The sequence below is a fragment of the Astyanax mexicanus genome, chromosome 1 (genome assembly GCF_023375975.1).
Source record: "Astyanax mexicanus isolate ESR-SI-001 chromosome 1, AstMex3_surface, whole genome shotgun sequence".
Classification (NCBI taxonomy): Eukaryota; Metazoa; Chordata; class Actinopteri; order Characiformes; family Acestrorhamphidae; genus Astyanax; species Astyanax mexicanus.
The window spans coordinates 53,853,422-53,880,514 of record NC_064408.1 but is presented as its reverse complement, the minus strand read 5'-3'; the positions used below and the strand labels follow the sequence as shown (position 1 = coordinate 53,880,514).

Here is a 27,093-nt window from a genome sequence, read left to right as displayed (position 1 = left end):
GGATACGGAAGCATGGGCGAGAAAGAGGCGTGGCCCACCCATGAGAGGAGGATGTCATGGCGTTGCTATTCTAGGCTGGAGATGGGAAATGCAGTTGCTATGGGGTGCTAAACTAGAGCCTGGTTACCGTTCTCCAGATTTTCATTGCTTTCATAGCAACCAGAGTCCCGTGGGGAGTCGCCCACTAAGCCTTGCCCCTCACAGAGGAGCTTCTCCTGAGAGCCAGAGAGGCCACTGCGTTCCGGATCACTGCTGCCTAGAAAACAACACAATAAGCAAAAGTTAAGTCCTGTAAACAACATAAACAACATAAACTCTAACTGATCTAAAATTTACTATAAGTTATAGAACTCTCTGGGATAAAGACATGGTATGTTAATGTTTTACAGAGCTATTAATGTAGAAACTCAAGACATTCTGTTTAGGCATAATAAACAAAGTTTCTCTTTCGTGTAAAAACGAATAAATATTTTTTAATAATACAATGAATCTTGTTTTTAAGATTAGGTATTTTAAAACCTCTGTTGGGTTTAGATAACACTATCTACACTATCATGTTTAAACAGTCACGCTGTTGGGGAAATTAACAAATCTAAAGGAGAATCCACAGACCACCTTTTCAAAAGCAAGAAATTTACATTGTTTAGAGAGTTTATTTTTTTTTATTGTAATATTATTTAAAAGCCATATGCATAGGTTTACACATTTTTGCACACTACTGCATCACCTTAGCTCCAGCTATAAAGTGTTTTAAGTAGTGGTGCGCTAAGCATTTCTCATTTCCGATCCAATTCCGATCCACTAAAACATCTTCAAATCATCAATTTTTTAGTTAAAGCAGCAGCTAGATATTTGCTCATTGAGGCTGGAGCTGATGTAGTCCATGGTAAACCTTGGACATGTAATACAGATTGGTAATGTGTCTCTTATATGGCTGTGTTATATTCCAGCACTGGAATCTAGATGGGTATTTGTCGCGATCACCTGATATCTGATATGTTAATCACAACAATATCAGTCCCGATATTGGCTCGGATCACGTCTCTAGTTCTAAAGCTCTTTATTAAATGCTGCAACATAGAAGAATGCAGTTATGAGTTGTTTGGTCAAAAAAGTCTATGTGCACTCACTGTCATATTCCTGCAGCAGCTCCACAGCAGTGAGTAGGACAGCCCTGTGTTGAGGGTCGCGGATGTTGAGCTCATCCAGATCCTCCTCTTCAAGCAGCTTGAAGGTGTCCAAGTCCTCATAGCCATTAAACAAAAATGTAGGCATGTGTTCCTGAAACAAACACACACATTTTAGCCCCGAAAGATCCCAGAGTTTCTTTCCATCACACAGCAGTACACACAATGTCAAAGACATATTACACAGCAAGTCTGCTGTGGGTTTTTTTCTTTTTTTAAGCATTAAGCCACACCAAACCTGCCATTACACACACACACACACACACACACACACACACATAAAAGACGCAATTACACATCAAACGTGGCCAATCAGAAATGATGAGCAGTTTAATATAGCACTGCTGTTCTCCCAGACCCATTATCTTACTCACAGACTCAAAATAACAATATATATGTTTATCCAGCTTGAGCATCTGTAGGAGGCACACACCCACCCATCCCACAGTCATTACTCCACCACACACACACACACACACACACACAGGAGGTCTAAAGGGTGGATCACTCTCGTTGGGCTGTAATAAAACTATTACATGTATGGTTGAACCTGACCTTCACTTCAATGTAGGAGAGAGTCTTAGTGTGGGAGAGGCTAAGTCTTTCATTACAACACGGACCACCTCTGTTTTCGCTTCATCAACTTTCTCAACCTCTCTGTCTTTCTCTTTCTTGTTCTGTCATTATGGCTATAAAAGGAAAACGATAAGAAGCCTAGAACTGTAGACTGTACATAACATTGGTCTGCTAGATACAGGCTGTCCCAGTTGAAACATGCTGTGTGTATTTATATTTTGCTTATGAGTAATTGGTACATGTACTACTGAGTCTATAAATGGGCTGGATGTGAATTCTCAGTAGGTGTGTGTGTGTATGTATGTTAGTGCCGCCTATTAAGCACTCTTATGTATGAAAAAATTGTTTTATGTTATAATGACCAGAGCAAACTTTATAAGTTTCCAATGTTTCTGTGCACTGTAAATGCTGCTGAAAGAAACCAACAAAAGGTTCTTCTTAATCATTTATTAGAGAGAAAAAAAAATCACTGGTAAAAAAGTAAATTCTTGTGTTATGTATATTCATGTTCATGTGTTTGCATATCACTCACCTTCAGGTTGATTCTCTCCAGAAGTTCTTCTACAGAGCTGGGTTTAGGGGGTCTTCCCTTCCTTCTTCTCCTCACAGTGCGTTTGGGCTTCTCCTCTTCCTCTGCCAGCACGTCCACATAGATGAACTTGAATGTCCCTACCTTATTGTTCAGCAGCCCCATCCACGTACCCATTGGGGGCTTACTGATGATGTCAATCACATCTCCTCTCTAGAAAAACACATACACATGGGGTGAAAATGAGCTAGTGATTTATAAGAAAATCTGAGACAGATGTGCCAGATTTTGTATTGTACATTTAGAACTGTAGGGTCTGAAAGTCAATATTACATAAAAGCTGGATGTGAGTTAAGTATATCATCAATGTTCTTTTTGGCACATTTAAAATGTATCTTTTTATTGTCACATTGATTATTTGACCAAAAATAAATGCTCAAAAATAACTTAAAATTATTCCATAAAAAAAAAAACGATTTTTGTCCTTCTCCTGTTTAAATAGTGTGTGCTTTTAGTACCTTCAGTTTGAGTGAGTCTGTATCATACGGGCTGGGGGTGAAGTCTGTGTGTACTCTGGCTCTGCCACAGAAAGGGCCTCTGTATGGCAGCTCTTCATCATCACCATCCTCTGATTTCACACTCTCACGATTACTGGCAGATGAGTCTGTAGTGCTTACTGTCTGACCGCCTGTGGGAAGACAATTAAACAACGATATATCACACAGTTCAACAACCTACGGTCACACATTTATTATGATGGTTAACACTGCCCTCTTGTGTCAAAGATGGTTCATGCAAACTTACAACACAAAAAAGTCAGTTTAGAGGTGGAGAGATGTCTAGTACATTGCAACATATAGATACACACATTTACTTACTTTCACACACTCACTCTCTCTCACACACACACACACACACACACACACACACACACACTTACTCATGGAGCTCTGTCCGCTGAGGGAGCTGCGCAGGCTCTCGACAGAGCCTCCCGCCTTCAGTTTGGGCTTCTCCAGTGAGTCTGTGTCTGGCTGAGGAGACTGAGGAGAGCTGGGGGTTCCATCTGGACTTGACTGCACACACACACACACACACACACACAAACACACAACAGATTTTTTTTAATAAAAGTATCAACATAATTTAAAAAAGAACTGCTGCTTGGTTAAGCAAGGCTTAGTTTACCATGTATTACAAAATAATTCAGTCACAATAGCTTTTCTTTTCTTTACTTAAAATGTGTTTTAAAATTGACCAGAGATCAGTTCCAACAATCATATCCTGAGCTCAAGTTGAGATTATATCCCTGAATCAGCTTTCAGTGTTTCACATATTCTTGGTAAGATACTATTTTTAATATGTGGTGAGAAAATAAAAGATGTATAGAGATCAAGACAACGAAGTGCTTTGAAGGGTTTCACTTCCATATTTAAAAATAGTGGCTGAGAATGCAGTCGCAAAAAGTACATACAGTCTACTGGCATCTGCCAGTAAGCCTTAAATTAAAGGGTTGCTGGAGCATAAATTAGGCAGTGAGGAGTACTGAAACAAAAATGTATTTTCGGTTGGGTTTTGAAGTTCTCTGTCAGTAGATGGCAGTGTAACACTGAGAGTGTGAGCTATCAGAGAACAACTGCATTTTTTATACTGAGGTTTGAATGGTTTCCACTAGACAAATGAGCTCAGTCCTGTGCATGTGCTCACACACACCAGACACACCACACACTGAAGACAGACTGAAGCAAGACATGATTTAAACCTTGTATACAAAGAAGCCTGCATAATTCTTAATGCCTGTTGCACACACAGTCAGAAAAAATAAAAGAGAAAAATAGTAATTAAAAAAAAAACAAGGCAGAGGGTGGAGATATTGAGGCTGAAAGCCTTCGGACTTTGTAAGGGGGTAAATGTGGCTGGTAATTTCAGAGTGGAAGAAAGATAATAAAGCCTGTGGGCTTAAACTAAATGCTCTATGCTTTACTTTAGATAACTCAAATGTATGAGATTACATTATGATACATAATGAGAGAGAGAAAGAGAGAGAGACAGAGAGAGAGAGAGAGAAATATATGCATGTATGTATGTAAATTCCTTAAGATGATAGGACTTGTTGGTGCTCTATGGTTTGAGAGAAAAGTCTTGCTCACTGTTCTAAGTGTATATAACTAAAGGATTGGAACACTAATACTACTCTTGGTTAAGCAGTTCTGGCAGCCTCTAGGTCACTTTTTGACCTCATTCACTGGGTGGAGTGGGCAGTGTTCCATTTATGGTAGGCTGATGTTACTGTGTTGCTTAGTTGTTACCCAAAAAACCCCTATAACCACAGCAAACACTTTCAGCAGGACTTGGACTCCTTAAATAAAAACTCCATTTCAGTTTATTGATTTTCTCCTTTCTCTATAAAACTACTTTTCTCAACTGATTCAAGCATAAACCAAGATGTGTAATGCTTTTGGTTATTTTTATTTTGGCTATTCCATGCAGTTTTACATTAAAATGCTGAAACAGCATGTGTACATACCTGTTCAGAGAGAGAGCCACTGTATTTCTTGGATATACGTTTCCTCATGGTCTCTTTCACAGACTTGACCTTCTTTCCCAAAGAGATGCGAGAGGTGGTAGGAGACTTCACCACATCTCTGTACAAAGCCTCCTGTTCCTTATTCTGAAACAGAATAAAACTGAGTAAGATTACAATATATATACAATATATTGCCAAACATATTCCCTCACCCATCCAACTCATTGAACTAGGGTTTTTAATCACTTCTATGGTCACATGCATATAAAACAAAGCACTAAGGCACTGCTTCTACACACATTAGTGAAAGAATGGGTTGCTCTCAGGAGCTTACAGAATCCCAGCGTGTTAAATAAAGGTGCAACACATCCATTAATGATATTTGCTCACTGCTAAATATTCCACAGTCAATTGGAAGTGATATTAAAACAAATTGGAAGTGACTGAAAATAAAAGCAACTCACATATTTAACATAAAATAACAGAGCAGGGTCCGTGCATGCTGAGGAAGTATAGTGCACAGAGTTCTCCAAATTCCTTTAGATTTAATTATTACAGACCTCCAAACATCATGTAGCTTCAGTTTAGCTCAAGAACAGTAGAGCGCAGAGAGCTTCATGGAATGGGTTTCCATGGCTAAGTAGCTCCATTTAAGTCTCACTTTACTAATTGCAAGGCAGGCAAGCAGATACTTTTGGCAATATAGTGTATGTCACTCAATATTAACATGAGCAAATATATATAAAAAAAAATAGTTTTCTTACATTTGGCTCTGAAGCTGTGTTTACCACATGGAGTGATCTATTGGACAGGTCAAAGCCCCCAAAACTACAAGTCCTCTGCACGAAACAAAAACACTCAATTAGAATAAAACTAAAAAAAAATACTAGAAAAATGCAAATATATCAATGCACAAAGAGTCAACTCAAACTGATTAACCAAAACCAAGATATAATGATACATGCTCCTATTTACAATGGGACATATCGAAATGAATGACTAACAACTTAAGCATGTAAGACATGATTTGTTTAACTTAAAAAAGCATGTAAATCTAATTCAGTTTCCTGAAAAAGCAAAAGAAAAATGAAATCTTAAAAAGCTCAAATAGATGATCACACTTTATATTTAACAGTGGTTTTAGAGCGGAAAGCATGAGTAGACTGCATTACCACATATTTAAATGACAGAAAAAAAACTAAAAGCAGTCTAAGAATTATTTTTTCTTTCTATTGTATACAGAAGTACAGTATACGACCTGCTGAGTAAAGCCAAGTTACTGAGATGCATCAGACACAGTACATTTTCTATAAGAATAAAAAAAGATCTGGCACAGCCACAACAACTGGTGCATATCAACAGTTTGTCATTTGATGAGGCGTCAAACCATGCACACACAAATCGCATGAGAGTCGTCCAAAAAAAAAAAAGAAGAAAAATTATAAATATGCACATAAACAAAACTAACAAAATTCACAATCAACAAAAAAAATGTGAACTGCGAACAAAGAAAAAAACGAGCGTGACAAGCAACATGGAGAAAGTCTATGGATGGATTTCATATTCACGCTCACTATGAATGACACTGTTATGGTCAGAGGATCCAGACACTGCAAGGCTACTTGAACTGCAATTAGATGAAAGACATGACAAAATTATCCATCCAGACAGATTCTGTACTATAATATACGCATCTACACTTCAAATACACTTATACTTAGAGTTCTCTAAGAGTTCCTTTTTCTCTGATATAGCTACTGTATGATAAGAAAAAAGTGTTCTTCTCTTATCAGAAAGCAATCCTACCACAGTTGGACACAGTTCACTGAACAAGTGAAAGAGAAAAATAACAGAGGGAAAAAGACAGAAGAGCAGGAGCTGGGCTCTGCTGAGGTTTCTCTTATTTCCTTTACACTCTTTCATTCTTGCTTCTTCTCCCCTGACTCTCTATTCTACTTGATCAGTCTGGGATCAGAGTTTCAGACTGCGTGGCATTTTCTGAAACTCCTGAAATCGCCTGGGCAACTGATAAGCTTCTCTGAAGGCGAGGAGATTTCATCAGAACCTCACGTCACATCAAACAGAGATTTCGGGAGGTCTTTGGCGGTCTGGGTTAGAGGTTTAATCAAATCAGAAAGAAAATCTGAAGAGATCAGATACTATGAAAGAGATTTAGGTTATTATTCCAGCCTGTAGATGATATCCTAAGTTGACAATGTGGAATTGTGTTTTACTCTCAGATACAAGGCTGCACTACTTTCAGTACTTCAAACTTTGCTTGAGCAAACCTACAGCTTGAAGCTGATTCTTTCCTAACCCTGCTTGCAGTTTTTAACAGTAGCCCAGCAGTAATCTACTCCTCTGATCCAGGAGGGGGCGCTGTGACCCGCCTGCTACACCTCGGTCACTCACGGACTTCTGCTGGATGCGTAAAAGGACACGCTTAGTGCAGCGGTCCACGCTGGATGCCCATTTCCTGTCGGCGTCCCTCTCGTCGTCCAGAAGACAGCGTCTCTCTGCCTTGCCGAGCGTGACGGGCCGCACCAGGCCGGTCCAGTTCAGGTGGCCATAGAGGCTGCGCTCCACCACATAGGTGATGTTTAGCTCACTAACCGCTGTCCTGCCTCGCAGACGCCTCGGGGGAAAGAGCCAGCCGCTGCCTGTAGTGCCTCCAATGCCTTTTCCTTTCTCCCGTACGGGAGGGGACGAGGCCAAGGCAGGGGGAGGGCTGGAGGGCTTCTGGGCGCTGCGAGAACGCTGGTACAGAAGGTGTTTAGTAGAGTAGGCATAGTTGGGGTCGGGCTTGCTGCGCTGCCAGGTGGAAATCAGTGGACGCTTGGTGCTGCCAAATTCATCCAGAGAGACCAGCAGGTGGTGCTGTTGCTGTGGACGGGGACGGGTCAGGCCATAGTAGGTGTAAATGCTGTCTGTACTTACCCCGTGGGACAGTGAGGACAGCGCCTTCCGCATCTCTCCATCTGTGGCTGAGCGAGAAACCTTATTCTCTTCATCGGCCAGGCCCTCAAGCTCAGAAAAGGAGGACCCTGCGCTGCTCTTGCGAGGAGAAGGCCGAATCAAGCCGTGCGGATGGCCACTGCTGGACGTCTTCACCAGCTTGTGTGCTGAGCTCCAGGCCTCCAGGCTGCTGGAAGATGGTGAGGTGGTTAGACTCTCTGTGTCACCGTCCAGAGACAGCTGCTCCTGGGTCAGGGAGGACAGTGAGGAGTCTGTGCAGCGGGCAGTCTTCTTATGGACTCCAGCATAAAGTGCACTAGTGTCCTCACACGAAGGGGAGGCTTCGAGGCTCAGAGAGTCTTGTGGAAATAAAAGGATAAGAAAAGCTCATTACTCTTATTATAGTTCTTCTTCTTATTATTATTATAACTATGCACATTGTACTGTAGCCATCAAACACTCCATAAAGAGTTTAATTAGCTGAACTGTTGGATTAGGCAAAAAAGTGAAAACCAAACATACAAAATGGGGCTATTTGATGTTAAGGTTAGGTCTATAATCATTCTTAGCTATCAACACATTATGATGAACCAGCCTAAAGGAATTTTATTAATGAGTCAATATTATATGTATTATATCTCTGATTTGTTAATCCATTTAATTAAACAATCAAAGCAAAGAGACCAAAGACCATTTAGACAACAAATTTTTTTTTCTTAATATCTAAGAAACTTGCTTTCTCATTGTGCTAGTCTAAAAATAATGAAAGAAGATTAAACAACTCAAACACTGTCCATACCTTCTGAACCATGTCTTTTGCCATCATCTACTTTGATAAGCTTCTTGCGGACCCGGCGGGTGGAGTTGACCAGCTTGTGAAGCCTCTTAAACTTTACAGACTCTTCCTGTTCATCATCAGACTGTTCACGAGACTACAGAGAGAAAGCATGGGTTATTAACAGCTGTTATAAATCATGAACATACTGAAAAAGCTACATGTTTGGTTTGATCAAAACCTCAATGGAAACCTTTCTAAAAAGTCTATTGTCACACAAGAAATGCACAAAAGAATGAGAGTGTTGTAATGGTACGGACGGCTTTATGGGATGTATGTTTAGGATGGACTGTTACGTTAGTTTAGTAAGCTTATGAAAAGACTGTGTGTTAGAAAGACACCAATAAATAACATTAACAAGCTTAACATTATAAACTAAGAAATACAAGTAGCTGACCTGTGGCATTATGAAATCTTAAGAAGTCTTTTAATGTGGGTATTCAGTTCTCTACAGGCCACAACAAACCTCAGTAGCCTAAAGCAAGGAATGGCTTTGAGTTTCCCAGTATTTCAAATGGAACACTGGTATAAGGATGAGCCACATGAAATTAAAAATGATAAGAAAACAGTATAATTTACAGTGGCATTGTAAATAAGATGAAAGAAAAATATATATAACTTGACTGTAGGGTCTACTTAGAACCTTATTTTACTGTCAGCACAGAAACCAGTGACCACGCACTGTTATTCCCTTTTTGACAGTCTCTCAGCTACTTACCACACAAACATAAGATCAAAATGTTCCTAGTGCCACAAACCACATAGACACACACACACATACACAGCTTCTTGTTTATTACTTGTGCAGCTAGTTTCCAGTACCACAGAACACACTCAATCATAGTAGTCATGTTCTGTTCACAATGAATGTTTTTTAAAACCCTGAGTAATGGAGCTGAATGAGGTTCTTACAGAGGGAAATTTATCCATACAGACACACTCATTTACTTACAGATAAGGGGCAAGAGAGGTCTAACAGAGGAGCGAATGTTACAAAGACACTTATTAGTATTGCAAATTAAACTTGTGTAAAGTTGTTTTTCAGGAGAAGGACTGAGAAATCCACACAAAGAGAGAGAAGAGTGCAGAGATTAACGGAAGACTTGTGGCGTCTGACCTCTTTGAGTCAAATACTGTGAGTGAATAGGGAATACTTTGCATTGAAAAGTTCAAATGATAATCACTCCCTCAGTGAACACACACACACACACACACACACACACATTGTGCATAATGCAACACACACAAATATATACACACAAAGAATAAACCTCTATTCAACTGATATAATAAGGCCTTTGGAGCAGATCTAAACCACTAACTACAGTCTGCCCCTGAGTCTACATGCAAATGTTTCCACAACTATGCAACATGCGGATTTGCCCATTTATACTCTTCAAACTCCAGCAGTCAGCACCCTAAGGCTCCAAGCCACATTTCAGCATGAGAAAGACAAAAAGAAAAAAGTTGAAGAAAGAAAGACAGAGAGAAGGAGACAGAGAGTCTCAAGAGTAAAAAAAGAATGATTAATTGGTCCATCTTACCAGCAGAAGTTTCATCATATCCAAAAGCTGTGATCCATGCAGATACATACATACACAGACCACGCTCAAAGCTCAAATGAACCCAGAGACCTGCACATTTGCGGCTGCAGTCTGGGAGCTGTGAGCCTAATTTCAGCGTTTTTTAAACGTGTGTGAGCACATACAACGAAAGCTTTGGCAAAGATGGGTTATGCGTCCGGAACTATGAGGGGTGTCCCAGATGACCCGTGCACATCCTTAATGGTCTTTGGACGAGTGCAGGAATGTGGGTCAGCCAGAGAGAAGGAAGGCTGCTCTGAGATCAGATCGGTGCTGTACAAATACAGTGCCGTGTCTGTGTCAGCCTTTGCCAAGGCTGATCGTACATCAGTGAACGGCAGACCATGAGGAGCAGCTTTGTTATTATGGTAAGAGCTGATCTAATGACAGCGGTGGGCCGTGGAAACATAGTGCTGCCTCTATGTGCAGGCTGGAGTCGAGCTGAGCCGAGATCAGCGAGATCTCCCTTAAGGAAGCTCTTCTTATAGAGCATTGCCCCATCAGTTTAACCGTTAACGTACAGGGGCCTACCCACTTTCATTCAGAAACAGCAGAGAGCTAGCCTAGAGGCCTGTGATCCAAACACTGCACTGCTCTGTAACTCAAACATGAGGTCCAAAACCTGACTGTATCAGTGTGTGGTAGAAGAAAGATAAACGAGTGTACATTTATGAGCCTTATTTCCTCTCCATTCACTGGATGGGTAATAGACTTTGTGCAGTATCTTTTTCTCAAAGGTTCACACTCTGGGGTCAAACTATTTACTGGAACAGGAAGCCATGTAAAAGTACTCACATTTTACATCTCTGCTTGTGTACAGCTGTATATACACAGATTTTACATGACAATTCAAGAGAACATACCAGTACAATTTATTGTTTGTAAATATGTATCTGCAATTATTTGATATATGATTACTGTAACTGCTAGAAAATGTTAATTAATATGTAAGACTGCAAACAGCGTTTTAAATAGAATTTAATAAAATGTGTATATGTGATAATGATATATGAACATTTTACAGTTACATCATTTACTTATAACTATATATGATTTTAATTTTCACATCTCCACTGCCCCTGAGAGCCTTCAATGAGCTTTACACACAATGTACCTATTTTATTCAGCAATACAAGGAACAAAAATGTGCAAAATCTTTTTCGATGCTGGTACTTCAATTGGTACTTCAAACGTGTGCTTCTGCTATCAAAGGCCATTGCTCTGAACTCTTGAAATCAAAGGTCAATGCAAATGCCATTGTATCATGTGGGTGGGCATGCTGACAATCAGCTGCTGGCAATTACAAAAGCGTGTGTGTGTGTGGGGGGAGTTTGATTTGGCTGGCTCCAACACTCCGATCAGACTGCCCCCCCATATGGCCTTAGCATGCATCAGTGGACAAGGTCAGACTCTTGAATTGCAACCGACAACATTTCACTGCATCTCACTCAGAGCTTGTTCAGGCACAAACACACACACACACACACACACACACACACACTGTGTGGTCACTAGAAAGCTAATAGACTGGGTGCACACTAACACTAAACCATGGCAGTGCCTTGTAATAGCAACTGAGTCCAAGTGAAGTGTAATGTGCAGAAAGAACTGTGTCCTTAATACATGACCTCACCAATAAAAGGCCTCGTATAACTTCACTGACAGGGGACAGACTTCATGCCAGCATGTAGTGCCAGTATGCACTGACATCATGGACTAGGGCCATTGAGTACATCTGTTTGACCCATATTCAATGCAATGTGTGCATTTAGCTACATGCAAGTAAACTAATTCTTCCATTACTATATCATCTAATAAACAATAGTGATTACAGTACTATGTAGACAGCAGCTAATGACACTGTAGTAGTGTAAGAGAGAAGGCTACAAAAAAACTGGCAATACACAATGTCTATAGCAGTACAAAGTTTAAAGTAATTGTGCATGATGTAATATAAAATGTGTATAGCAGCACTGGCACTATATACACAAATAAAACATAATATTATGACCACCTTGTTTCTTCACCCTTATCCAATTCAGACACAGCAGTGCTGCCGGAGTATTTAAACATTTCAGCATCACTGCAAGAATGACCAGCAATGCCCTGAAGAAGACGTAGAGGATGACTAACACCAACTGTGCAGAAACTAGGCTGTGCTAGATAGGAGTATCTAAAATAATGTATGATCTAAAAGTATTAGCAGAGCAAACACACCACTATACTGTCAGTGTCACTGCAGTTCTGAGAATGACCCACCACTTATAGAACTACTAAAAATTGATAATAGGTGTAGAAAAAAAGCATAATGGAAATAAATGTATGACCAATTCTTACTGTAACATTACAGTGGTTTGGGTACCAATGTACACAGCAGTAATGTAATATAAGGATAATACTGGGGAATAAATTCACAGCTTCATGGCCTGTGCAGGAGATGGATAGCCTGTGGGTAGAAACTGTTCCTTAGCCTGTTTGTTCTGGATTGGTCACTGCTGTACTGCCTGCCAGTTGGAAGTATTGTAAATAGGCCGTGTGCTGGGTAAATAATGTCAGACATGATTTTGTGGGTTTTCCTTGGGCATTGTGACTGATAAATGTCCTGTAAGGCTGGGAGTTTACTGCCTATGATGGATTCTGCTGTCCTCACCACTCTATGAAGGGCTTTGTGGTCATAAACAGTCCATATTCCATATCAGACAGTGATGCAGCCAGCCCACGATGATGCCCTCTCTTAAAAAAGTTGACTCTTTCCAGTTAAGCACTACTGATATAAGTGACAGTGATCAACCATCTGCTGCTTCTTTAGTTCTACAAATTTAGACTCAAGTCTATAAAGATCTATAATGAGGAAAAACACAAGTTTTTCTTTAGTTAATCTTTAGTTGCTCTGAATTTGTTAGGCAAGTGACAGCAGATTTATTGGGGACTAAATATTGTTTTGTTTTTTTTACAGCATATGGGAATCACAATGTGGGAGTCTTAAAAGTGGGAAAGGTGGCAGATCTTCACCAGTTGGCGGGCAAATCATCTAAAGGCAGCATCGGGACCAGGATCGCTGTCATTGGTTAAAAGTATCTGACTACATTAATATCAAAAGTAGGTGGTGAGCAGCTTTTATAATACTGGGTGTTTAACAGCAAGGCAAGTTTACAGCACTATTAATATTTATTTAGCTCATCTGGAAGTGAGGCAGTGAAGCCCAAATGCATTTATTACCCCCTTTGAAGTGTGAGTGTGTTTTCACATATGTCTGCGGTCAGAGTCACGGCAATGGCTCTGGAATTCATGGAATTGTAGGAATGCCCCTTACAGCATTTTACAGGCCTTCAGTACTCAGTTTGTAATGATGACCTTGTTTGTGACTGAGTACGTAAAAACAATACCTTATATGGTTGTTTATTTACCCCAAGCTAGGTCATGTCAGTGTACAAAGTATAGCCTAAATGAACAGAATTCAGTTTAAACACAGTAAATACAGAAAAAATAGTTGTCTTATGTAGATACAGCACAATGTGTAGTGCTTATTCCCTACACCATTTTTAATCCCAGTTTTAACCATATTCAATTCTCAACCATTACAGCTATGGTCCCTCACACTCATAATGAGCAAGGTGGTATTGGGACACATGAGACTCATAATGATATGACAGGAATACGTTCTGCTTGGCTGCTGCAACTGGAAGAATTTGCTAAGCTTGAAATTTACAGTATAGGTTGCCCAAATCTACTCCTAATCTAACATACCTGATTTAGTAGAGAAGAAGGTCAGGGAGATTTACATATTAAGGCCAGATGTGCTGGATCTGGGATTTCTAAGACAGTAAATCTTCAGGACTGGAATGTAGTACTTATATTTCAATACTAAATTCTATTAACTTTTAACTGTAAAAAAATGTACAATATGTAACAAGACTGAATATATATAGCTTAATAAACATCACTGTGATACCGACCACTAGAGCACTTATATTACAGATGATTGGAAACATGCAAATGATACATTTTTTACGATTTTTTGCATCATCTGGATTAGCAGATGCAATGATTTAAGAATCATGAGGGTGTGTGCACGTTACAGTGGTTGGGTGTATGGCTGAATGAATATTCACATACTATGTAAAAGATACATCACACACAAATCTTTTGACACATACACACACACCCTCACACACTCCTTGGCTTCTAAAGCAAGTACTTACATTGCAGGAGGACAGGTTAACAGGGGGACTGGATCCATCAGTCCACTCTGCAGTGTCTGAACTGGTGCTCAACTGCCTGCTCCTCTCATACTCCTTAAGCTATGGAGAAGAACAGGTCAGAGAGAACTCCCCACCCGTGGGCATGCACACACATACACACATACACTGTTTTACCCTGTTCTAAATCCATTCAAAGCCACAATTACTTAACCTGTAATACATATACATATTATTAATTATAACTTTATGTGTGTGTACATATATAAATAAAAAAAGAATCTTAAAAAAAACCTAAGAATATCCCAGTAGTCTGTATAAACCTACACCCCTAATACAAACACACATTCTCAGACACACAACCTGGCAACATAAAGATTGCAATCATGAACACAGATTAAACATTTTCTAAAGAATACAGTACACACTTATTGGACCACGCACACACACGCACACACACACACACACACACAGCCTTAAATACACTAGTCTACTCAAGCGTAAAGTACACAAATACAACTGTCCACAGAGGCTTATCATTGATTTGGTTTTTAGAACCCATATAGCCAATCAGGAATAAAGGATAGAGTAAAGATTGATTTATAAAAAAAAAATAGGACAGCAGATATTTTCTGAAAAGGAAGAAGAATCAATGTTGGCCTTGTGGAGAGAGGGGAGATAACTTCTAGAGTCTTCCATTAAGTGTGTATCAGGGTGAAATCAATTAGAGAAAGAGAGAGGAAGAAGAGGGAAATACAGCCCAGAAGAACAGAATTATGACACTTCAGTGCTGATTGTCACCCTTACACCCAGACATACAGATAGAAGGGAAAGACAAAATCTACCCAGTGCTACTTCAAAGTCAGCTACTGTTTTTACCACAGGACAGAAAACTTGATACAAACATGATTTCAACACACGCATGCTGCTGCTGTACTGTTAAGTGTTGTGTGTGTAAGGTAGTATCTGTTAGTCTGGGTGAGTAGGGTTAGTAAACAGGAACAGAGCTGGCTGATGATACAGCAGTTATCAGATCCGGGGAAAACTGTGGTTAATGTTGGGGTTTGGCCTTTACCCGAGCCAACGCCTCCTCCACTGTGATCATCTTCTCTTTGACCATCATCATCAGCTGGATACGCTCTTCATCGCTCATGGTGATTTCACTGGCCACATAACCGATGTCCTCTCCTACAACAGAATTAGCATGCATTATTTACACTATAAGCCGTAATGATATCAGAATGGCAACAGTCTATATTACACTAGAAATATACAAAGAATAGATTGTCATAAAAGTAAAGGATAAGAGATATATAATGGAGAAGAGAAGGAAAAGAGGTGACTTTCACATTGTGGTGGACTGTATATAACTGTCATACCTTTGGAAGTTTGCCGTGTTAACCCTTTCTGTGACTTTCTGAAATTCTGCCAGAAGGACTTGTTTTTCTTCTTGTTGTCCCATTTTCCTGTAAATGAAAACCGGTTAAGATGCTTATTGTTTCTGTGAAAAAGGCCTTAACAAATACTAAGTCAACCTGAGGGAGCTTACAAGTGAGTTATATACAGTTGTTGGACAATGAAACTGAAACACCTGGTTTTAGACCACAATAATTAATTGTCCAGACGGACAGTTCTGGTGGAAATAGGAGAGTTGAGATGCACATTGCACATTTATGTTTTTTGGATACAATCCGGGTTAACACCCGAACATCCCTTTCAGACAGCTTCCTCTTGCATCCACAGTTAATCCTGTTGGATGTGGCTGGTCCTTCTTGGTGGTATGATGACATTACCCTGGATACCATGGCTCCTAATACATCACAAAGGCTTGCTGTCTTGGTCACAGATGCACCAGCAAGACGTGCACCAACAGTTTGTGCTCTTTTGAACTCTGGTATGTCACACATAATGTTGTGTGCATTGCAATAGTTTGAGCAAAACTGTGCTCTTATACCCTGCTAATTGAACCTTCACACTCTGCTCTTACTGGTGCAATGTGCAATTAATAAAGATTGGCCACCAGGCTGGTCTAATTTAGCCATGAAACCTCCCACACTAAAATGACAGGTACATTGTCCAACCCCTGTATGTACTAATCACAAGAGGGTGTGTAACAATGTATGTGCTGTAATACATTCTATTATGTATAATATCTGACACACGTGTTTGTGTTTTTAGAACACAGTAATTGAGTCTCATTAGAAGATAACACCACTGCATGGATACATTTTTAAATTACATTTATTATAAGAATGTTGATTTCAATTACATCAGACCTAAATTAATGATCACTTTAACTAAAGAGCATAATAGAAAGATGTAAAGACAACTGTAAATGTCAGTATGTTTGTTGGTACTCACCTGAACCATCTTCAGAGTTGGACTTGTGTAGAGGGACCCTAAAAAGAGAAAATGAAACCTGCTTAGGAGCAAGTTTTGAACAGACCGCCTAAGAAAATGCGTCTTAAGTTTAGAGTTTAATGGTACACATGCAGAATAAAATATGTTTTAAATGGTACCCAGTTTAAAATTTCAAGTTCAAATTTTTAAATTTAAATTCAATTAGAATTAATATATATAACATTTTCACGATTAAGGAAATTAAATTTAATATTATTAATTATTTATTTAATATTATAAAATAAGAACAGATGAGCCCCCAAACAACTGATTAAATGTGTCTGCACTTCACTCAACAATAACGTGTCTTCTCTTTTGCACCACCAGGGGGCAGTGCAGGCCTGGCACATGCTTCAGTGAACAGGCTCCTGAGGTTCACAGGGCACCAGAGATCAGGCAAGGCTATGAGGAGACAGCAAAACATACAAGGCCTGATTGCATTCATCCTCTGTAAGAGAGGACAGCAGTGCTCATGTAACAACAACACAGGGAACTCTAACACACTTATACACACATACAGCTCACGCAAAGTTTGTGGACAAGGAACCTTTTAAATCTGCAAAAACTACCCACTGGCTCGCCAGCCCCATTAGACCAACTAAACATCAAGCAGTGTCTTCATTTCAAAATTATTTTTGTTTTTCCATTTCTCTTTACCATCAGTCCAAGTTCAAAGCTGCCCAGACACCCAACTGTGCACCAAGACCAAAAATATGTGCAGAATTTGTACCAATGGCATCATTTTGTGTCTGCCTGAAGAATGGGACACATTTTCTGCCATTTCTATAAAGCAGTGCTGCTAATAATTAAGTCCAAATCTGTTTCTAAAAGCTGGACATTCACCACTAAGAGGTTTAGAGAAGTATGTTTTGTTTTCTGAAGTATGTTTTGGTTTGTATGTGGATGGATATTTTGTTATCCTCAAGGTAACACAACATCACACAGTACACTTAGACGTAGGCTAAGGTTTGATTCTCCGCTCATTGAAAAAGCATTATACCATGTTAGGCCTGTGCAACACATTCTGACCACCTGTGTGGTAGTGATGCCTTAGCCGTATGTCTCACATACCTGTGCAGATTCCACTGGGAATCCACAACATCCTTTCTGCTAGAACAATCATGTACAATCATGTACATTCTCGTAATGGTGAGCCTCTCTGTGGGCTTTTCTATTTTGTTAAGTATTTTGTTTTGTCTGATCTTATCTTAAGCCTGGGCATCATTCTATAGTCTGTAGTTTTATTTAATAACAATAAATCTAACAAAGCTAGCTAAAAGACTTCTCTGACAGCTTCCATCAGCTACACATACCTCATCAAGCACTGTAAGAACAGTCATTTTAACTGTAAAGCAATACAAACCTGAAATCACCTTCTGATACTCAATTCCAAAAAAAAGTTAATGACTTTGTACCAAACCATGGGAGCCTAAATTGGTTCCTATTGGACTGGAGTGATTTCCTGCTTTAATGCACTTGATTGAAACCCTCATTTAATTACTGGATTTAATAGATATGTGAGAGCTGGGAAATCACCAATCTGTGCTGGACTCTGGTCCTGCAGGACAGATTTGAGCTCCCCTGCTTAAATGTTTTTTTTTTGTTTAGTTTTTTTATAAAGCACTGCGGTCATGGCAACGTAATGATATGATAATTGATGAGGCCCTCATTCATGCTCTTTCTCTCTTTATGTTTTACACACACACACACACACACACACACACACACACACACACACACACACACACACACACACACACACACACACACACACACACACACACACACACACACACACACACACACACACACACACACACACACACACACACACACACACAATAAGCTATGCGCTTGTGGTACTATTCATGCAAAGGGCCCCAAGCTCCATAAATTAGCACTCATTCAAAAGCATTACTGTTTATATAGCCATCAACAGATTCACACATTGCTGCTCACACTGCATGTGTGAGGGTGTTTGTGTGTGTGTATCTGTGTGTATATGAGAGAGAGAGAGAAGCACTGTCTGATTACTATAATTTAATTTCTATTGACTGTAATGGAATTCAGAATTCCTGGTAGATGGAGCTGAAACAAGTTTTCTTTCTCCAAAATTACAATTTTGATGCATATCTTTATTTACTGCTGACCGAGTGCATAACAGAATCATTACACCAGACTGTGAAATCCAAGCCTGATGAGCTATAATATACAGTAAATGGCCTTGATATGGAGGAAGTGGGAAGATTTCCAGTTTCCTGTGGCCACAAAATGCTGATGGGACAGATCCCAGAATGCACCTGGTGTCCTGTGACAGAGGGATTTACTGTCAACCACCTGGCTAGTCTAGCAAAAAAACAAACACACACACACATTCCCGTGTGTGTAGCGCCAAAAGGGATGCATTAAAAAAAATTGCCCCATAGCCGAGGTCATGGGGTAATGGAGATGGCAGGACTCTTTGAATCACCTCTTATCTAAAAACACCCTAAATTTAGTCATAACAAACACCACTGTTATCCTATCCATAAAGTTAGATTTTACCAAAAGGCTGTTACTAATAACCAAATAAATACATCAATATATCATTTGTTCAAGGATGAAAATGCTTTCAACATGAAGAAAAATACATAGAAAATGAAACACACAGGAAACTTTCTCACTCTGTCAGCACCTCTGTAAACACCAATATAAACAGCACTGAGGGAGTAGAAACCAGTCACAGCCAGTCAATGAACAGGAAGTCTGGAAAATCTCTATTTGGTCACTTTGTCCAATTTTAACTTGTTCTTTTGAGTTAGTCCAAACACAAAAAGTAATAGTAGTTAGTATTAGTAGTTACTGAGATAGAGCATTAGAGTTACACTTTTGAAGATATGTTGAAAAGATTTTTCCATATAGGAAAATTAGTCAAACTAATCTTAGTTGGGTTTAGCACTGAATAATATTAAGTCCTGACAAACAGTTGTAGTGATGGAACATTTACCTCGGTTTGGTACAAGGAGGAAAAAAAATATATTTTGTGCAGATAGTAGTGTAGATTTTTACACACATACTGCTAATTATTTCATTATAAGAGACCTGGGTTTAAAGGTGGAACTCACTTTTAAGAAATGTGGTTCTGCTTTATGTTCATCATCTGCTTTATGTTCTCACATAGGCTACTGAGTATTTTCTGTCTGTCTGCATGCACTAAACTGTATTCAAACCGTGACAGTCTGGAGCAAACAGACTGTTAATTCCTACTGTTAAAGTGGAGGGATAGTAAAACCTCTAGAAAAGAGAGAGTGAACAAGAGTGAGTGAGTGTGTATGTATGTGTGAGAGAGAGAGAGAGAGAGAGAGAGAGAGAGAGAGAGAATATGATGTCCCTGCAGGCCACAGAGGCATGTAAAAGATCAGAGATATGTCAGACCCATATGTTTCACATTAGGCTTGTTTTCTATGCAAACCTTTCTTGATGACAGTGGCATGAAACGTCTCTCCTGGCACGAGGCCTACACGTGAGCCTCCCAATCACAGGGGAACATCACATCATCAGCAACATTGGCACATTTAGTTGGAAAGGCCTTTAGTTAGACCCTCCCTAGGCATATACTTTCAGATATATCAAAGTGTTTCAATGCTCTGCTCCCACTTGAAGATTTTACATATAATGAAATAATAAAACTTATTTCAAGGGCAATTCTGCCATTAAAAAATGTAAAAAATATATTTTAAATTCTGCAATAATAAGTTCTCATGTAATTATCTAATTTAATAACTGTGAGAAAGCATGTACTTTAAGGGTTAACAAAATAAAATTCTACACAATAAAGCACATACAGCTCTGGGAAAAGTAAGAGATCACTTCAGTTTCTGAATCAGTTTCTCTGATTTTGATAATTATAGGTATATGTTTGAGTAAAATGAACATTGTTGTTTTATTCTATAAACTACAGACAAAATATTGTCATTTTAAGCATGTATTAGCAGAAAATGAGAAATGCCTTTAAGACCTCAAATAAGGCAAAGAATACAAGTTATTCATAGAGTTTTAAGAGTTCAGAAATCAATATTTAGTGTTTTTAATCACATTTTGATGCTTCTTGGCATGTTCTCCTCCACCAGTCTTACACACTGCTTTTGGATAACTTTGTGCCACTCCTTCAAGCAGTTCAGCTTGGTTTGATGGCTTGTGATCATCCATCTTACACTTGATTATATTTCAGAGGTTTTCAATTTGGTAAAATCAAGGAAAAACATAATCATTTAGTGGTCTTTTATTTTTTCCCAGAGCTGTACATTACTGCTACATCATCACCTAATCTGATGAGATGTCATGTTTAACCTATTACATAATAATGCTCAATATAGCTCATTAGGTAATTTTGACCTTTTGTAGCCAGTGTTTGACTAATTTTCTTGTGTTCAACACACTCATTCTACATCCCGCCTGAATCATACAGTAGCCTCCCCTCTCTTCCCCGGTCTCTCTAATCAGTAAGCTCAATCTTAAACATCTAAGAACAATAGGAGGAAGGAAGGAAGCCTGGAAGCACCTACAATGTTAGATGTGAAGAAGTCAAACACAAGTGTTCACGCATGTACTCAACACATGATCTTGTGCACACATACGCATGCACAGAAAGGAAATCTGGAGTCAACTTTTCACTCCCTTGTAATAATACTCAATCATGCTGGACTCCATAAGATTGCACATTCTTGTTCAAATCACAAGATTTTTGATTTCCTAAGTATACCAGTGAAGAACAGACTAAATATGACATTTTCAACTGATTTTACAGAGCAATTTTGTTTATTTGCTGGATTTGCCATATGAAATATATATAAAATACCATATCATTACAGTTTAGTGCATTATTGTGCATTAAAGTGTGCAGATGTGTAGATGATTTAGTTACAACAGTGGAGGATGGATGAATAGAATGATGCTCAACTCTGCAACTAGGGCTGTCTACCCCTACAGGCATGCGTGTTCACTACCCCACTAATGTATGTAGACTCCTTAGTGTGTCTTTTTGTGTACACTGCATGGATATGTTAAGGGCTAAGTTCAAAATGTATTGGTAACTGAGTGGGTATTTTTTATTACAAATAAGAGACACTGGCATTGAAGTATTGTAAAATGAACGGTCATAATACATTTAATGATTGGCTTATGGTATTTACTGTGTGTTTAGTGTTTAGAAAAAAATATATACAAACAGTACAAAAACGTAAGTACACCTACTTCCTCTCAGTTTCTGGAGTGGACACTTCACTGCTAAAGCCCAGGGATTCCTGTGGACAGAAACAGAACTGCAGTTACTAAAAATGCAGAGCCAGTTTAACATATTTTAAAGCTATCTTGGCAGTTATCTAGGCAGTTATCAACATATCGAGTTGCACAACACTGTGTAAGTGTTCTTTTCACATAAGTATGATATGATTAAATGTTTTTAGTTCTTATACAGAAACCCATGTGTGAACAGGCTGCTGAATGTGTACTGAAAAAAAAGAGTACTGACATGACTCTGAAGAGAAAGAGTGACAGGTGCACACACCTGGATTTCTGAGCGAAGCTGGAGAGATGTGGAGCTTGAGTCTGCTTTCTCCTGCAACACACACACACACACACACAAAAAGCGGTTTGACAGGCAGACCTTCAGGAACACATGTAATCATACAGCTACTCATAAACAAAGCCGCACCCTTACACGCATGCATGCCACCCCATCGGGTGATCAAATGATGCAGTAAATCCTGATGGACCTGTAGAGTTGCTTGACAGATATGAAAGGTTTGATAAAGTACAACCATCAATAAAGCAGCCCTACCGGAACAGCAACATAACTGCAGCACCTGCCTACCAGTACATACACTTTCTCTATCTTGGGATGCAAGAAAACCAAAGCTAAGCAGACCTTCGCTCTCAAGCTTTTTTATTTTTTCTTAATATTCTGCAGATTAGGAAAGGCTGCTTATTATAAGATGCTAATAAGAATGCTCTTAAAAATAACACAGACTCGAAATAAAGTTCTATTCTTCACTAGCTGAAAAATTAACAGTTTAGGCAAGACAACAGGCAAGATGTTTTTAAACAAATAATTAAATAACTGCTTTAACTCTGTTCATGGTAATGGTCTGTACGTGTGTTTTTGTGGCTGTGTCCTTTTTCATTGTTTATTCTCATGCGCTTTACTTCAATAAAATGTCCACAGATGTGCTGCATTCCCACTCTGTCATTAGGTCCAACACAACAGTCTCTCTTGTTTATTTGGTGCCCACTATAAACTGTAGCGCAGAACTTAAGAGCTATGTCAGCTCATCTTTGGAGAATGACTACGGCTTAATCCTAGGATCTCAAGCTTTTCTCTGATGGGCTGCCAAAGTTCTTTCATTCACCAACGCTTGGAGCAACTATGAAAAGGCAGTCCTGTTCAACTGCTTTTCTAACAAATACAACCTTTGGGGGCTTAATAATTAGCAAAAAATCTAAATTGAATCAAAAGATTGGAACATTTTATTTACTGAATTAAATCTGTGTAGCATTATGTACATTTTTATGTGCATAACAGTATTAATTGTGACATATTTTCCAATATAGTTGAGAATTTATTAAGAACTAAATAAGCTGACAAATGTTATGGCATATTTAGAAACTACTTCAAAAACTTTTATTTCTATAAAGTAAAATAAAAATTGCTTTTTAATACAGCTTCTGCTACATCTTTAGAGGATAACTCAAAAGTGCTATTATCACTCCTCTTTTTGACTACATGACAAGCTCTTCTAAAAGCGCTGTTGCTTGTGCATGTATTCCACAATCTTAACCCACTGCTTATGAAAGGTTGCTAAAAGCAGTCGAGAGACAAGAGAGACCAACTCAGACGATTAAATAAAGACTTTGGATGTACAATCGCACACAAACATTTAGAGAGGAAAAAAAACATAGTGGAACACACAAACTAACCACAAACAGACAAAAGATATCAGTGGAACATCTCTGACTCAACAGTGTTCTGGCTGTCAATCACATCTAGAACAGATACTGTGGGCAAAGAAAAATGGCAATTGCAGGAAAGTCCATGTTGCAGAGTTACAAACTGGGAAATATGGCAAAACTTTATTGTTATTAGGAAAAAAAATACATCTTTTAATGTATTTTATTTATTCAAATCAGGTTAAATACTGGACAAAAATCAGTGTGACTTATTGTACCAAAGAAAAACCAAATTAGTATGTTAAAATTAAACTGGAGTGAACCGGCAAGCAGATGAGGAGTATACAAAGTGCAGCAGTATATTAATATATACTTTAGTATAAACTTTTTTATAAAAAAAATTTTCAATTACAGTAACGATTACATGTCAAGTCAACACATTACAAAATAATAAACAGGATATTTTCACAAGCACAAAAAAACGTCTGCACTTTCTTGGTTTTAATCATGTAAAAAATGTTAAATACACTGAGGTGTAGTTTTTGTGTGACAGTAACTATATGCTCTTACATTCCATTCACATTCTGCTTTGACATTTTGGAATCTATAATTGTGTTTATTATGTCAGAAACATGGCAAAAATGCATATTGAGGTACAAAAAAATCTCTTTCAACATTAAAGTCTACTGTGTGACAGAATTTACACTTTCTACAGAATTTCTGTCTTTTCAGTGAGCTATAAAAATATAAATGGAATTCACATTATATGTGTTTTAAAGGCTGCATAGTTGAATGGTAGAAAACCTGGATGGATTACATTTTAAAAAGTGTTGTCTCCATATAAGAGAAAGTCTAACACGATAAAGGGGACTGCTGCCAGTGACCTTTGTGAGACAGTGGCACAGATTAGTTGTGTTTATACAGTAGAGACTAACAAACTCCACCTGGATATAATCATCTCCTGCCTTGGGGCTACAGTGTGTGTTTGTGTGGACACGGTGTGTTCATGTGTTAGCGCTGGCCTCAGAAATTCAGGACGGCACTCTGGAAAATTTCAGTCTAGACCCTCACTTATCACAGCAGTTAGCATCAAGCTCCTGTTCCAGCAAGCACAGCGTTTCCCTCAGAGAAAAAGAGGGTTTAAGTCACACTCTGAGTGTGTGTGTGTGTGTGTGTGTGTGTGTTTTGTCTTGCCGCCACTCTGTTCATCTGCTTTAGCTCTCAGTGGGTTTGTTGGTATAGTCCGGAAGCTTCTGTGCAATAAATCAGAGGCTGTACTGTAAACTTGCAACCTTCCTGGACAAAAATGTCCATAAGGCAAGACACACACACACAGACACACACACACACACACAGACACACGTTTCTGCACGGCCCACATAACCCACACAAACATTGGTTCATGTTGTGTATTCCTCTCTGCTAGGTCAGCAACAACATCAGCGCCGTGCCCACCTGGCACACACACACACACACATCATAGAGGGATGCCTACACTCACCTCTACAGCCAGTGTCATCCAAAATACACATCTAAATGTAAACAGAGTGCACAAAGGTGCTCTGTCTGTTTCTGCACCCAGACACAGATGTACTGCTGAGGCCGGATAGAGATGAGTGTTTAATTAACAGTCTCTCAGTTAGTTAGAGAAAAACTTCAACATTCTTACACAATACCTGTTCTCTCCAAACACTTATAGACAGGGCTGCTACGACTGTTATTTGCAATTCCACTCATTAGCTAGGCCAGTTAACAGACGTCCATGCTGGCTAACATCCCAGTTAGTGAGGCTCATCCCAGAGTTCTGTTCTCAAGGAGTACCAACCACAAAAGACTGTTGCATCACCTGGTACCAAAGAGCACTTACTCTTGTAACACCTCTAAGAAACAAACTACTTCTGACCTCATTTCCTCATTTCCCCACTCCTTTCCTCCTCTATCCCACTATTCCCCTTTGGCCTCCTTTAGGCCCTACCTAAAATATATATTTCTTTTTACGTTCAACTTTTATTACTCTATGTACATCATTATTGTAAGTTGCTTTGGACAAAAACGTCTGCCAAATATAATGTAATGTTACCAAAATAGCTACTTCAAGAATTCATAAACAATGCACACAGAAATATTCACTAGAGGTGTAATGGTACTTGTATTTATACTAAACTGCCACAGTATGGGGGTCATGTCTCAGGTCATGTGCAGAAAATAAATAGAACACACTATTAGTGTAAAAACGGCATTGTGGGTACTGTAGTGAACTGTAGTCTTGTTTGGGCTTTGAGTGGTCCAGTGGTCTAAAGCGCTGCCACAATGAGCGGGAGGTCACAGGTTTGAACCACAGCTCATGCAGCTTTGCCATCAAGCTGCCGGCATTCAGAGGGAGCAAAATTGGCCCTGCTCCCTCCAGGTGGGTAGATGGCGCTCTCTCCCCAAATCACTAAAGGGTGATGTCCACAGCACAGGGCGTCTGTGAGCTGATGTATCGGCACAGAGTCACTGCGCTTTCCTTTAAGTTTGCTGTGATGCTACTCAGCAATGCTACATCAGCAGCAGCTCAAAAAGAAGTGGTGGCTAACTTCACATGTATCAGGGGAGGCATGTGCTAGTCTTCACCTCCTGGTGTGTTGGGGCATTACTAGTGATAGGGGGAGTCCTAATAATTGGCTGTGCAAAATTGTGAAGAAAATGGGAAAAAAACTGTAGTCTTTGTTTGTCGATCATACCTTTCACATTATTGGATTGCTCCCTTTCACAGATGAGTGAGAGAAATGAGAGGTTACATGTGTACAATCTAGAAAAGCATAGAATATGACACATTAGGGATTGGACTATTCCTAAAAACACTTGTACATATGTATATAACCTTCAATAAAGTACACGGTAGACAGATAGCTACAGTGTCTATAAACAGTTTTCAGTTTTCCATTCACATGGAAAAAGGAAGTCATTTTATATAAGCTAGGAACAGAGCATGTCTGTTCCTCTATAATGTGTGTATGGTTTTGAGGAGAGGAGAAGTAGGTAAGAAGCAGGACAGTGAAGTAAATGCTTTTTACTGAAGTGCTGCTGATGCTGATTGCTTATGCATGACTGGTTTGGCTGCTTCTCACTGGAGTCCTTTAGCCTAATGAACGTCACACTGCGACCAGAGCACAAGCCACAAAGAAGACACACACATACAAACACACATAAATACAGACTCCATAACACAACACTGATTGAACAGGAGGACAGAAAGACAATTTTCTGAGAGGTCATTTAGCACACAGGCCTCAGGGGACAGGGAGTCAAATAACAGTTATTAAAGAAAAATATATTTTTAAAGGTCATAAAAGTGCTCAGAGAGAGAAATATATAAATATAAACTTGTCCCCCATCATT

The 27,093-nt window shown here is 39.1% G+C and overlaps 1 protein-coding gene across 5 annotated transcripts in view; it reads right to left on the bottom strand.

Annotated features, from left to right (window-relative positions):
* sash1a (SAM and SH3 domain containing 1a) overlaps positions 1-27,093 on the bottom strand; it is a 332,277-nt gene that overhangs the window by 13,059 nt on the left and 292,125 nt on the right. For 3 of the 5 annotated variants that reach the window (XM_022665489.2, XM_022665507.2, XM_022665502.2), the window contains exons 3-17: positions 22,334-22,384; positions 22,021-22,070; positions 16,750-16,787; positions 15,768-15,854; positions 15,464-15,576; positions 14,392-14,490; positions 8,571-8,703; positions 7,229-8,130; positions 5,581-5,655; positions 4,817-4,960; positions 3,233-3,365; positions 2,811-2,980; positions 2,296-2,505; positions 1,131-1,281; positions 128-256 (exon numbers count right to left, since the gene is read on the bottom strand). In XM_022665489.2, the coding sequence (XP_022521210.2) occupies positions 128-256; positions 1,131-1,281; positions 2,296-2,505; positions 2,811-2,980; positions 3,233-3,365; positions 4,817-4,960; positions 5,581-5,655; positions 7,229-8,130; positions 8,571-8,703; positions 14,392-14,490; positions 15,464-15,576; positions 15,768-15,854; positions 16,750-16,787; positions 22,021-22,070; positions 22,334-22,384 (2,485 nt within the window). The remainder of the gene's footprint in view (positions 1-127; positions 257-1,130; positions 1,282-2,295; positions 2,506-2,810; positions 2,981-3,232; positions 3,366-4,816; positions 4,961-5,580; positions 5,656-7,228; positions 8,131-8,570; positions 8,704-14,391; positions 14,491-15,463; positions 15,577-15,767; positions 15,855-16,749; positions 16,788-22,020; positions 22,071-22,333; positions 22,385-27,093) is intronic. The other 2 variants (XM_007255656.4, XM_022665493.2) reach the window with 2 other exon arrangements.